The sequence below is a fragment of the Ostrea edulis genome, chromosome 2, assembly GCF_947568905.1.
Source record: "Ostrea edulis chromosome 2, xbOstEdul1.1, whole genome shotgun sequence".
NCBI lineage: Eukaryota > Metazoa > Mollusca > Bivalvia > Ostreida > Ostreidae > Ostrea > Ostrea edulis.
The window spans coordinates 8,989,692-9,004,312 of NC_079165.1; the positions used below are offsets into that span (position 1 = coordinate 8,989,692).

The 14,621-nt window shown below is 35.7% G+C and overlaps 1 protein-coding gene across 1 annotated transcript in view; it reads left to right on the forward strand.

The window, feature by feature from the left end:
- Positions 1–13,894, forward strand: part of LOC125681006 (ADAM 17-like protease) — a 20,728-nt gene extending 6,834 nt beyond the window's left edge. The window contains exons 10-21 of the mRNA XM_056156030.1: positions 866–1,022; positions 3,108–3,218; positions 5,947–6,065; positions 7,145–7,214; positions 8,282–8,516; positions 8,700–8,762; positions 10,271–10,344; positions 10,520–10,644; positions 11,652–11,730; positions 12,025–12,113; positions 12,879–12,929; positions 13,394–13,894. Coding sequence (XP_056012005.1) covers positions 866–1,022; positions 3,108–3,218; positions 5,947–6,065; positions 7,145–7,214; positions 8,282–8,516; positions 8,700–8,762; positions 10,271–10,344; positions 10,520–10,644; positions 11,652–11,730; positions 12,025–12,113; positions 12,879–12,929; positions 13,394–13,594 — 1,374 coding nt within the window. The 3' untranslated portion in view covers positions 13,595–13,894. The remainder of the gene's footprint in view (positions 1–865; positions 1,023–3,107; positions 3,219–5,946; positions 6,066–7,144; positions 7,215–8,281; positions 8,517–8,699; positions 8,763–10,270; positions 10,345–10,519; positions 10,645–11,651; positions 11,731–12,024; positions 12,114–12,878; positions 12,930–13,393) is intronic.
- The last annotated feature ends 727 nt before the right edge of the window (positions 13,895–14,621 follow it).

A 14,621-nucleotide genomic window follows, 5' to 3' on the forward strand; every position in this document is an offset into this window, starting at 1 on the left:
ACCGGTTATAAATTAAAGGTTAAACCAGTTTAGGCTGAAATGTTGAGCAATATACATCTTTCTTAATTTGATATATTTCATAAATTGTTATCCAACCTTCATGGTATTGGTCACTGAGTTCCAATTGTGCATTATGTTGTTTATCATTTAGTTTAGTCATGCAACTGACAAAAATAAATGGGTTTACATGGGTACATGGAGTAGGTGGACAGTGTAATTTACGAAGCATGCCATTCTTGCCAAGAACTGACATATTGATGAAGTAAGATGCCATGTTATACCCCTACAAAAGTAGAGCATAAAACAAAGATCTAATTTTTTGGGGAAAAAGACCTATTAACAGATGTGGAGACAAAGTAAATGGAACGCTTTTGATGACGTGTTCTTTGTTGTGGGTGTTTAGTCGAGGGACTGCCTTTTGATGACGTGTTCTTTGTTGTAGGTGTTTAGTCGAGGGACTGCCTTTTGATGATGTGTTCTTTATTGTAGGTGTTTAGTCGAGGGACTGCCTTTTGATGATGTGTTCTTTTGTTGTAGGTGTTCAGTCGAGGGACTGCCTTTTGATGTGTTCTTTTGTTGTGGGTGTTCAGTCAAGGGACTACCTTTTGATGTGTTCTTTGTTGTAGGTGTTTAGTCGAGGGACTGCCTTTTGATGATGTGTTCTTTTGTTGTAGGTGTTTAGTCGAGGGACTGTCTTTTGATGATGTGTTCTTTTGTTGTAGGTGTTTAGTCGAGGGACTGTCTTTTGATGACGTGTTCTTTTGTTGTAGGTGTTCAGTCAAGGGACTGCCTTTTGATGATGTGTTCTTTGTTGTAGGTGTTCAGCCAAGGGACTGCCTTTTGATGATGTGTTCTTTTGTTGTAGGTGTTCAGTCGAGGGACTGCCTTTAAGGACTACTGTCTGGCACACCTGTTCACGTACCACAGATTCTCTCGTGGGGTGCTGGGTCTGGCCTATATAGCAGGGAGGGAGAACAGTCAACCCGGGGGGATATGCTCCACAGGCCCTGCCCCTGGGAAAGGTGAGCAAACAGTTAAAACACCGTTCCTGAAGCTGCAAATCTCTGATGGCATGTGTATTTTAAGGTTTGTTGTAATTTTGATAGGGAGGCAATGATACAAGTAAGATGAAATTGGTAATTTTCATATTTGAAATTTAAACATTGTATTTTCTATATTCTTGATGTTGATGAAATCAATTTTCGCAGATATGATACTAAGTTACAAATGTATCAAAATATCTGTCAAATTTAGTTGCCTTTTAAAGTAAAGGTTTTACTTGACTATCCCTTGTAGTGATATAAATTGTTTGTCTTTTTCAAAAACTGTCATCTAGCCCTGGTTTCTGGTAGCAGGCAGTGCGGGATACTCCTAGTAACATGGTCACTTGAGTGTTTTATGCATGAGCTTTTGAAGGTGATAGAATGCAGTGTCTTCAATTTATTTTCCAGGCATAGACTGTTAGTTTGCACTCTTCATACTGATTTGTCATCTTGGTTTGCATATTGGAGTTGATTTTTCAGCTAAGAATCAGCTATGAATCGATGATTTACACTTACAATAAGACACATGTACGATCAGCAGCTGTTTTTAAAGAGACCCTTTTTGTTCCATTTTTTTTAGGATTGAAGCCGTAAATTGGGTCGAAGAAAGGTGATTGATTGTATAGATTGCAAGTACATCTATTCAGTGAAACAGTGTTTTATATGCACTGTACACGCCAATAGTGCTGGTGTTATAAATTTCATTTGGGCATATTGAATCCCAGTCAACCTTTTTTTTTGTATCAATCATTGGTATATTTTAGTATTCTTTTGTTATATGAGCAGATGGCTTGTCCCAACACCAGCTGTAAATACACATGTATAATTTCTGTTCTTTTGACCTGTGTCTTCACCTCTGCATACATGTTTTTCTTTACTGTGATGAATTGTGGAGAGAAATAGATGACAAGTTCGAAAAAGTTTCTCATCAAAACCTAGAAAAAGCTCTAGTTCATATTTATCCCATGGGGATCTGGTTAGAATAGGTCCTCAGTACTCCTTACTTGTCTTGAGAGGCGACTAAATAGGGTGGTCCATTGGATGAGACTGCAAAAACCGAGGTCCCGTGTCACAGCAGGTGTGGCACATTAAAGATCCCTCCCTGCTCAAAGGTTGTAAGCGCCAAGTTTAGGCCTAAATTTTGCAGCCCTTCACTGGCAATGGTGGCGTCTATGAGTGAAAGATTCTCGCAAGGAACGTTAAAACAATATACAATCAATCATTTCATATCTAGTTTTCTAATGTATCAATATTCATACTGACTATATGTTAATGCTACTCTAAGTCAGCTTGTTCATTTCTTTCCTTCCAAAGTCAACCTTAATATTTTGAAAACGAGGTTCTTGGTTAGCAGCTTGATACATGTTTGTAGATTTTATATTTATAGAATATTCAAATCAGAGATGAAGGTTGTTTTAGAATCCTCTCATAAAGCATGAGAGAGTATCCATTGCATAAACCTTTTGCAACGAGAAGTCTGGAGGTGTGAAGAGCATGTAATTTTTGCATGTTGTGCCACACGTCCTGAGAAATGGAATGTGTGGGTCACTCGGTACTGGCATCTTTCATTTCATTCAGTCAATTTGTAGCACACCGTGCGTTCTGGTATGAATTACTTATAGCCTTTTCTTGACCATGAATAGACCTTTGGTTTATATGACTATATGGTCATGTCCATGCAAATCGATTTCCTTTTTTCTGCATGCTGAACATTGTTTTGATTAGCATAGGTTAGAAATGGTTTTGAGTATCATTCTAACATGAAATATGTTTGAATTTTGTCTAATACTACAGGTAAGTATTTTCAAAACTTTTCAATTATGGATCCATAATACATTATACACAAGTTAACATAGAACAAAACTTGAATTAAGTTAGTGTGTATCAGACATGCTTCATTAAAAGAGTCTAAAGACTTTTTCTTCAAAACTATATAGAGATTATTTCTACTATGCTATGTAAAGTGTTGATGAAATATTCTATTCGTATACAATGTGTATGTAGAATTTATGCCACCTCTCAGATTAATTTATCTTGAGCTTACATGTAGATTTGTTCCCATAGTTTTCCAGACCCAGGGTTATAAAACCACATTCAACACTGGCTGGAGTTCAGCTCAGAACAGTGAAGGAGACAGAGTTCTGTCCCTTGAAGCAGCACTAGTTATTGCTCACGGTAAGAATACCAAAGCAGCATAATATGAAAGGTACATGTGTAGAAGCATTCAAATTATTCTGAATTGTTTTTTACAATTTCCTACAATATAATGAAGATAATATACAAAATACTTGTAAATATTTACATTCACTGATTCAATCTTTTCTCTTATACAGTTAAACCTGTATTAAGAGACTATCCAACGATGAATGGAAAAAAGGTCACATATGACAGGTGATCTCTTAATACAGGTTACCTATTTTCTGCAGTTAATGCATAAAATTTCGCAAATATTATAATATACATATATAGTTTGTACAATGGAGAAAATAACTGTACATGTATTTGGAATTTATCATTAAGAATATAAAGTATGGTTTTAATAGTTGTAAAATAAAATTGATAATGCACTGTATTTAAAAATCTATAATACAATGTGTTGTATCATAATTTATTATTCATCAAATATTACATTTAATCTGTTTAAGAATGATAAAATTTGCATGCATTTCATATTACACATTTGCATGAGCTTTAAATTTCATTTATGAAATGCATGGAAATTTTTTAAAACTTATACTATTCATTTTGAAAGACATCAAATAAATTCCAATATCCATTGTGCACAGCAAATCTTTTAAGTTTTGAACTAATGCAGGCAACTTTTTAACTCGAATGTGTCAAATACTCAGGATATGTCGAAATGAGCCGCTAGTTCCGGTCATGATTCAGGAAATCTCGGATATCTCATGCAGGGAAATCGCAAATACTCCATTTAAGTCCTAAGCACAATATTTACCTGATCTATATTGCGATCGGGCTAATTTTTCACTCTGTTGAACATAATAGTATAACAAGTGGTAGATTTTCATTTCTGATCTACTCCGCACTTCTTAAATTTAGTTTGTTGAAATTCACACCTTCAAACACATGTACCGTCCTTGATCCTTGATTTTGTTAAATAAACAACAACTCGGGTTTTATTAATTAACCACACACGACTCTGCATGTTGACTGTTTGGGTATAATAATTGATTCAGAGAGCTGACTAAACAATATCACCGCCGAACTATTACCCGTGCATTTTAAAAGGAAAGTGTTAGGGGCGATAATTCCCAGAATAGTCATGCTCAACCGAAATCGAAAGAAGGAATCTCATTGTAATTGAAAAATGTACAGTCATTAAATAAAGGTAAAATTTTGTGAAAATATGAAAAAGGTTATAAAAAAGGTGGTCGTTTAATACAAGTACAATATATAGAGTAATGTCTTGGGGATGGGAAGGGGGGGGGGACTTTTTATTGTCACATACGACAGTGAGTCGCTTAATTCAGTGGGTCGCTATGACAGTTTTGACTATTTCTTTTGAAATTGACATTGCTTTCATCTGCATCAATGAATGCATGTTTGTTGCAAACTACTTCGATCTGGTTTTTGAGTACCACCTGTCTGTGTAATCATTACCAAATATGGAACGTTACGTCATCAAGGTCAAACAGTGCATTGACTGTTCCGTTTAATGTCGCAAGTGGGTCAACCATATGATATTTTAGTTCTTAATTCTAGTTTATATTTTAAAACAGTATATAAAAATATAACTATAAACAATAAAATGTCTTTCTTTGTTGTTTCATCGGGTGATGAAGGTAAACTGTAGCAATCATTGCTGCAGAAAAAAATTACATAACCTGCTTACGTGGTAGAACGTAGGAGGAGGTTGACACCTGGCCCTCATTTTATGAAGTCAGCATGGACAAAACTATAGATTTTATTCAGCAAACCAGATCATGTCTATATATAAATGAGTATCAGTTTTAATATAGGACATACATGTATTCAAAGTTCACAGAAGTCACAAAGTTGATGGAAATTTCAAATTTCCTTATTTAGAGCCAATAATTGACAAATATGAAACATTTGTCGCTTTAGAAAGTATAGAGTACCCATTTGCCTACCTTTTGAACATCTTTATTAACTGTAACTTTGGTTTAAAAATGGTATATAGGCAAACATGTGCTTTATGTTTTTGAGAGCAAAATGTATGTAAAATTTATTTTTAAAAAATGTCATTTTCGTCTGAAACCGTAAATCTGCTCAAATCTCTGGCAATCTTATGACTTTAGACACGAATATTCATGCTATGCCTTTAGACATGTATATTCATGCTATGCCTTTAGACACGCATATTCATGCTATGCCTTTAGACACATATATTCATGCTATGCCTTTAGACACGTATATTTATGCTATGCCTTTAAACACGTACATGTATATTCATGCTATGCCTTTAGACACGTATATTCATGCTATGCCTTTAGACATGTGCATTCATGATCATGATTATATAATTTTATTTAGACATCATCCTGAAACAGGTTTTTGATAGGTTTCTTGGTTCTTAGTTTACGTGAAAAATGGAGGCCACATGGTGTCTTTATCCTTCCTATCATGCTCTTCACCTAGCAAATGAATGCATCATTTATTTTAGTTCTTTATGAAAAAATAATGTATAAATTTTAAGGTTTTTTGTTTGTTTCTTTTTCATATGGAAACAGAACTAGGTAAGTTAAACCATGAAATGAAATGATGATTGATACCTTTAGAGATGTTTGTTTATACCATGTTTAAAATTGATGGGAATTCATGTTTATTTGATGTTAATCTGTTGTGATTGCATGTAATTAAATGTTGTAACTGATATACACATGCTCTACGACTGAGGGGGGTTATTTACTCGTTGATTTAGGTCATAACTGGGGGAGTGAGCATGACCCTGACACTCCTGGTTGTGCTCCAGGGGCGGAGCAAGGAGGGAAATATCTCATGTATCCATATTCTGTAAGCGGGTATGAGCATAATAATCAAGTGAGTATCTTCAGTACAGAAATCACAATCACACAGACTAAAGCTTGTGACAGTGTGAACAATGTATAGTAATCACAATCACACAGACTAAAGCTTGTGACAGTGTGAACAATGTATAGTAATCACAATCACACAGACTAAAGCTTGTGACAGTGTGAACAATGTATAGTAATCACAATCACACAGACTAAAGCTTGTGACAGTGTGAACAATGTATAGTAATCACAATCACACAGACTAAAGCTTGTGACAGTGTGAACAATGTATAGTAATCACAATCACACAGACTAAAGCTTGTGACAGTGTGAACAATGTATAGTAATCACACAGACTAAAGCTTGTGACAGTGTGAACAATGTATAGTAATCACACAGACTAAAGCTTGTGACAGTGTGAACAATGTATAGTAATCACACAGACTAAAGCTTGTGACAGTGTGAACAATGTATAATAATCACACAGACTAAAGCTTGTGACAGTGTGAACAATGTATAGTAATCACAGAGACTAAAGCTTGTGACAGTGTGAACAATGTATAGTAATCACAATCACACAGACTAAAGCTTGTGACAGTGTGAACAATGTATAGTAATCACAATCACACAGACTAAAGCTTGTGACAGTGTGAACAATGTATAGTAATCACAGAGACTAAAGCTTGTGACAGTGTGAACAATGTATAGTAATCACAATCACACAGACTAAAGCTTGTGACAGTGTGAACAATGTATAGTAATCACAATCACACAGACTAAAGCTTGTGACAGTGTGAACAATGTATAGTAATCACAGAGACTAAAGCTTGTGACAGTGTGAACAATGTATAGTAATCACAATCACACAGACTAAAGCTTGTGACAGTGTGAACAATGTATAGTAATCACAATCACACAGACTAAAGCTTGTGACAGTGTGAACAATGTATAGTAATCACAATCACACAGACTAAAGCTTGTGACAGTGTGAACAATGTATAGTAATCACACAGACTAAAGCTTGTGACAGTGTGAACAACAGACAGTACATACAGTATGTACATTAGCATCTAATTATTCATGTATTAGTTTTTTCTCTTTCAGATTTTTTCATCCTGTAGTAAAAGATATATCTATAATGTGATAAAAGCAAAAGGTCCAGGTTGCTTTACAGGTAAGTGATGATATTTTTTGGACTGTACAGCAGGTAGACTTTGAAGAAAAAAGATGCTCAAGACAAATTATTCAAAGGTTTACACACGAGTTTACATTTGTGGTAGATGTATTTTTCAAAGCTGCTACAAAATCATTAAAAGCTTAGAGTGATCTATTTTCATGGTTGGAAAACACGGAGAGTTCTTTCCACAAATTGCAATAATGCTGAAATTGAACATGCCCCAGAGTGCTATTTTATTCTGAAATTGAACATACATGTACATGTCATTGTCTGAATACCACGGTCAGTCACACTTCTTTTACCTCCCATGGGACACAATGCTGATATTTTCACATAACTTGTTAAAATGCATGACCTTAAGTGACCTATCAAGGACCAATGGGAATCGCCGTAAGTATTCCCGGAAAACTAAGCATCGGCAGTGATGGCGGCACCCACGAAAGTGTGTCACTATCAAAGATCGGGGTTACAGGGCTCTGTCGTCAAAAACTTCACTTGAACATTATAACTATGCTATAGAGTGCCTAAACTTTCACCCAACAGACACAACATTTGTGTGCAGCCTTTGTACAAATAAATTAAATCGGGTATGCAAACTCAACCAGTCAATGGTCATGAAAGTGGACCAGATGAAGGAGGGAAGAGATAAGTTGTTAGGTATGTTTATATTTTGAATAAAATTAATTTCAAAACAAACTGACAAAGAAGTTGTAAAGCATCTCACTGAAAGCTTTGTAACTTGTCCAACTTAACATAGTCAAAATCTTTGCTTTGAAAGCCATGATTTTCTATGCTCCTGAACATTGGAAATAGGGGGCTTTTTCATTGGTTGAATATCGCAATAAGGAATGGTAATGCGACCAATCGCACAAAGAAGCTGAGACACACCTTCCAGTGAAAATATTGGCATTGTGTCCCATGGGAGGTAAAACAAGTTTTGCTGATCGTTGGTTTCTGACAATGCATACATGTATATGAGAGGGATTTTTCTAATCTGAAATTGAACATAAAATTAAGTCATAGTGATTTTTCTATTCTGAAATTTATTGTCCTGTTGTTTTCAGAGAGCAATACTTTAACTGTGTGTGGCAATGGTCGTATAGAGGCGAATGAGGAATGTGATGCCGGATTTAATGGGGATCGCTGCTGTACGCCAGACTGCCAATTACAGAATGGCGCCCTCTGTAGTCCTATGAACCATGAATGTTGTAATGATAAATGCCGTACTGCAGACAATAACACTGTTTGTCACGCCTTGCCTGATAATCTGGTCACCTGTAAAGGAGTGTCGAAGTGCAAGTATCCTTGACAAAACCAAATGGTCTGGGTTTTATAAACTCCCCCCTCCCTTCTTCCCCAGTAACAGTGATGGAAAAGTGGTCCCCCCCCCCCCTATTTTTTAAATTACCATTTTTAATAAAAGAATCAATTCGCAGATTAGATTTAATCAAGCCACACACATTTTCCTTAACTGGCCTACAGTGGTGTAGATTTGACTTGCCCAGAGGCTGGGAATAAGGACGATGACTCACCGTGTGTGGATGGGTGAGTAGATGATAAAATGATGACTCACCATGTGTGGATGGTTGAGTAGATAATAAAATGATGACTCATTGTGCATGGGTGAGTAGATAATAAAACGATGACTCACTGTGTGTGGATGGGTGAGTAGATAATAAAATGATGACTCACCATGTTTGGATGGGTGAGTAGATAATAAAACGATGACTCACCATGTGTGGATGGGTGATTAGATAATAATAAAACGAGGACTCACCATGTGTGGATGGGTGAGTAGATGATAAAATGATGACTCATCATGTGTGGATGGGTGAGTAGATGATAAAATGATGACTCACCGTGTGTGGATGGGTGAGTAGATAATAATAAAATGATGACTCATCATGTGTGGATGGGTGAGTAGATAATAAAACGGTGACTCATCATGTGTGGATGGGTGAGTAGATAATAAAACGGTGACTCATCGTGTGTGGATGGGTGAGTAGGAATACAAGTTCATTTTACATTTGAGTTGGATTGGTTTGTCTGTCTGTCAGTCCAAGGTAAATTTTCCACAATTTCTTCATCAAGAAGCTTAAGAATGAGTTCGCATTTCAGCTGGATTAGTGTACCGTGACCTACTTTCAGAGAAATACATAATCAGTTTACATTTCAGATGGATTGGTGCACTATTGCCCACTTTAAGGCTTTTCTATTCAGAATGTGTATGGTATCAATTCAGAGTGCACAATACTGTAGAATCATTTAAATTTGTGGGGGCCAATTTTCGTGGATTGCTGAATTTTTAACGGGTTTGTGGGGATATAATTTCATAGATTTATATATTTGTAAGAAAGATAACTCTGGAATTTTTGCTTTTGTCTTAAGTCATTGAGGATGTAAATTCGTGGGTGAGGGGTACCCACGAATTCCACGAAAATTGAGCCACCACGAATTCTAACGATTCCACAGTATGCTTCCAGGTTGAATTTCGCTGTCCGACGGGCGTATATTGTACCGTTGGCGGTACTCTTGTTTATTGTGTGAAATCTGTATAATTAAAGGCATGCCAATTTATAATCTCTCTGATTTGCCACATATATATAACATTAGATTGTAATTATTATATTTTCTTGTGTTAAAAAATTGCATCCGCTTGATCGTCCAAATATATCCGATTATAGATTTTATTTTTTTTATTTAAACACACAAGAGATCAAGACATTGCGTGCTGACAGAAATGTGGGTAACAAGTTGTGAATATTGAAGACGCAAGGTAGAGATGAAGATGCGTGTATTTGTTTGCTTCATTGTACAGAATACTTGAGGACAACCCAGAGTGAGGTTGTTCCTAACTCGAGGCTGAGGATACAAATGAAGAGTTGTTCAATGCGACAATAAAGGAATCTTTGTTTGCAGATGATCCTCGAATGTTTTGAACATCAAAATTAAAGAAACTGCAAAAAGCGATACTGAAATTTCAACAGGACCTTGGGACTTGTAGAGGATTTGTATTACTGTACAATTCTTACAGAATGCTCGTTTTATTTCAGGGGAATGTGTAAGAATGGAGTATGTCGGAATTTTTGTGAGCTACGTGACAAAGTGCCTTGTATATGTTCCAAAGGTACATTTCATTCTGTAATAAGATAATAGAAAACCTTACCAATTTAAAATATGTATTTCACATTGTATTCCTAACAACCAACATCCATGCATGCATACTTGTGCCTTATGGTTGACCATTTTCCCAGAAAAATTCCTTGCCTTGCTTTACACAGCTTACATTTGGACCTTTTCAGAAAGTGGATATGCATGTCACCGCTGTTGTAAAGCATTAAATGACACGGAATGTCTGCCCGAGCCTTCTCTCCTACCCGAGAACCTTCCTAATGGCAGGCCGTGCTTTCATGGAGTGTGTGTGGATGTGAGTAATCAAGCTGTATTGCTTTTATAGTGTAAATCTTACTAAAATATAATTTTTATAAACGGATATACTGTAAACCAACTTTTATTCGCATGCGAGAAAATTTTGGGAGATTTGAAAAAACCTCATCATCACGAACCAGTCTTTGAATGTCTGTCAAAGGCTCGATCACGAAAATTAATCGTTGCGAACCAGTTTACCACAGGTGAGTCGCAAAATAAAGTAACCGCAAATTAAAGTTGGTCTACAGTACACGTTAAAAATTTGTTAGGTTTGGGGCATTACCAGTTTGACAGAGAAAATGATATGACAATATAATCCCATGTTTAAAGGTTAAAGCCTGGTTTACATTTGCCACAGCATCCTTCCGATAAATCTGTCTACGATTCTTTCTGTGCAATTTTCTGGGCACTGTAAGGAGCTATGGGCTATGACATTTATGTTTAGTACATCTAATACAACCATTGTGCCATTTCTGGCTCAGACTCGCGGGGAAGAAAGGTTTGAACATTCGGGAGCTGTACTGAGTTTGTCTGAATACCATACAATTATACAACATTCTCCGTGCAATCTCAATCTCAGAAATCATATGGAGCATGTACAGAGGTGTATAATGTTGGTGCAGCCTCTCATGAATCTACAATCTCCTCATGAATTTTTTGCACCCAAAAATTGTGCGTTTGTTGTGCGATCAGCAAACGTCTTCCACAAAATGACCTAATGGGGATCATGTAATACATTCTGCAATATGTAGAGGGGTTATGGGCTTCTAACGTGTGAAAATTGGTACAACTTTCAATCAAATAAAATCGTTAAAGACATGGAGATTGTAAGAAAATTTCACGGCTAAGCATGGAGTCCACACAGAAAGGCAGAAACAACAAGCATTGCAAGCCAAATGTAAACCAGGCTTAACTGCATGGACTTTTCAGTGGATCATAAAGCAAGAAAATATTTTGCATGTACGAGTGTATTGGTATTAAAGAAAATTATTAATGATTGTACAGGGTGTGTGTGAAAAACAGAAGAATCATTTAGTTCAGAGACTATTCAGCATTATAGATACCATTACCGTTGATCAGTTCGGTAAGTTGTCATGGTAACTGAAATGAGCATTAATTTATTGAACATGTAGGGAGGAGGTCCTCTCTGAAGTTTGTTGGACACATTCTGTGCCAATAACACCATCTGCAAAACATATCCCTACATTCTTATTATAACTGAGATTTACTTTTGATAACCTATGTACAATTATAAGTTGTAATAATTTTAGAAAAATATGCTGATATGTTGGTGAAATTTACTATCACCAAGACCAAGAGTTATTCTGTTAAAGACTGCAACCATGTTGTATTTTTAAAATTGCTTTCTTTTTTTCAGTTGAGTTTATGAAAAGAAATATTGTTGGTACCATTCTTGTGTTCTCTTTGCTGTTGTGGATTCCAGCTAGCTGTACATTTAGTCATTTTGTAAGTACTACTGGAAAATTAGTGTAGCAAATGATAATATCTTCATATGCCCACCGAAATAAAAAATGAACAGCAATCAATTTTTGGTCTGATTGTTTATTTAATAGTGTTTGTGTGTCCACAATTTTAAATCGTTTTGTAACCTTTAGACTACATAGATAGAGATTTCATTTCTGGTTAATTCGAAAGTCAAGAGGGTCAAGGTCACTTATTTAATGTCAAAAAATTTTCCCACTAGAATATTCAGTCACAGTTAATATTGGGGGCATGTTTTACAAACACATCTAATTATAGTATAACTTTGTCAAATCTTTTGAGAGTGCATCCGATAAACAGAATGTGAATCAGATTTCCTTGTTAGTTTTAAGAAAGGAAAATTAACCCTCTGTATATAAAGAATAAAAGATGTTGGTAGCATTGTAATTTTTGTCATATCCCAAATAAACTTTTAGTAGGAATTGTCTTCATGAAAATTATACCGGGTCGTGACAGTTTCTGATGCAATTCACATTTCTATCACTCTACAGTAGAAATTATCCGTGTGAAAATTTAACACGGGTCGTGACAGTTTCTGATGTAATTCACATTTCCATCTTTACAGTAGAAATTATCTGCATGAAAATTTAACCCGGGTCGTGACAGTTTCTGATGTAATTTTTCTGATGTAATTCACATTTTCATCTTTACAGTAGAAATTATCTGCATGAAAATTTAACCCCTGTCGTGACAGTTTCTGATGTAATTCACATTTCCATCACTTTACAGGATAAGAAGAGGGAGAAGCGATTAAGACACGGCAGATGGAAAAGTCGTTCAGTATGTTACCTTTTAAATTTGGTTCATTTTAAAACCTTATACAACGGTCAAAACATTGGTGGGAGAATGTAAACTGTTAATGCCAGGGAACTGAGTTTTGTCATCATTTTAAGACAATTTCAGCCTCCTGGTGAATCAGATGTAATTTTATGGCTAAGCTGAGTCCTGTTCTTGTGGACAATTGTTTTCATGAAAATCAACCTCATCGTTGGGCCCTTCTCGTAAACTCAAAACAGAGTCGCTACTAAAGAACAACTTCACAGTATATTTGTAATGATGTGATTTTCACAATTTTTAAACCTGTAAGGAAAAACGGAGTTGTTTACACTGTCGGTGAGTAATGGTGGTTTAAGACGTTTATAAATTGGCTTACTTAAGTTTGATACAAAATATTAAGGTAAAACATTCATGACATGTATCAAATCATTTTATCTGTATTGTCATACAAATTTCTTTCTATTCAGAGGTACACCTTACTAATGGACTATTTAGAACCAGAGGACAGGCAGCGAATAAAACAAGCAGGAAGTTTTCGGATAAAACACATTGGTGGAAGCGTGATCCGCCCCCCTGGGATCCGGCCAGGACACATGTACTTAACTCAGTCCAACTTCTCCAAAGATGTCTTACAGTATGCGGACGACTTGAAGGAGTCTGCCGTGTAACGTTTAAATTTAGTGAGGAAGTAAACTTTGTGTAATAAGATACCTAAATCTTTCAATCTCTGTGTGATAGGTACTGTAACTACCAGAAGTGCATTATTTCAGATGTAATTCTCAGTCAAATCATATTTACAAATGGGTTTTATTATTATTTTTTTTGTTACAGATTTTATATTGTGATGGGGAACAAATATATTAATTTTGTATATTTTTGCAGAGAGTGCATATCTTATTGATCCATTTAAATCCAGATTTTATGTACATGTACTTTGTTAAAAAATATTATTAAATAATTTTCAGTTAGTAATGTCTCATTTTTGTCTATTTCTACATTGTAAATACACTATAGAAATCCTCTACTAAGTGTCCTTCGGATCAGACCACAAAAACCAAGGTCACAGCAGGTGTGGCACGATAAAGATCCCTCCCTGCTCAAAGGCAGTAAGCGCGGAGCATAGGCCTAAATTTTGCAGCACTTCACAAGCAATGGTGACGTCTCCATATGAATGAAAAATTCTCAAGAGGGACAGTAAACAACACACAATCAATCACAGTAAAAATCCACTACTGGTTTATTGTAAATACAGATCATGTTTGGGTTCTCTTGGCGTACTATGTATTTTTGAAAGAGTTACTGACCCTGAACTTTAAAACTTTCAGGGATTTGACAGTTTTCTAGACTTTAGTTTTGGCTCTCTCTGCAGCTATTGAATTAAAAATTTATACATTAACTTTATCAATGGGTTACAGATCAAGTGTAAGTTTTCTTGACCCATTTTTAAAAGAGTTGTTAACCTTTGATTTGGCAAATGATGCCACAAAGTGGGGCCCTTTTGTGATGTGCTTGCAATCACAATGATATCTAAATTAATTATGGGGCTCTCACATTTCTTATTGATTTTATCCCATTTCACTCGAAATACATTTGTAGCTCCACATATACGTGTATAAATTCTGTAGAATCCTATTTCCAGGAGGCTGTATCCCATGAATTCCGTACCCCAATAAAATACCCCATTCCTATGAATTC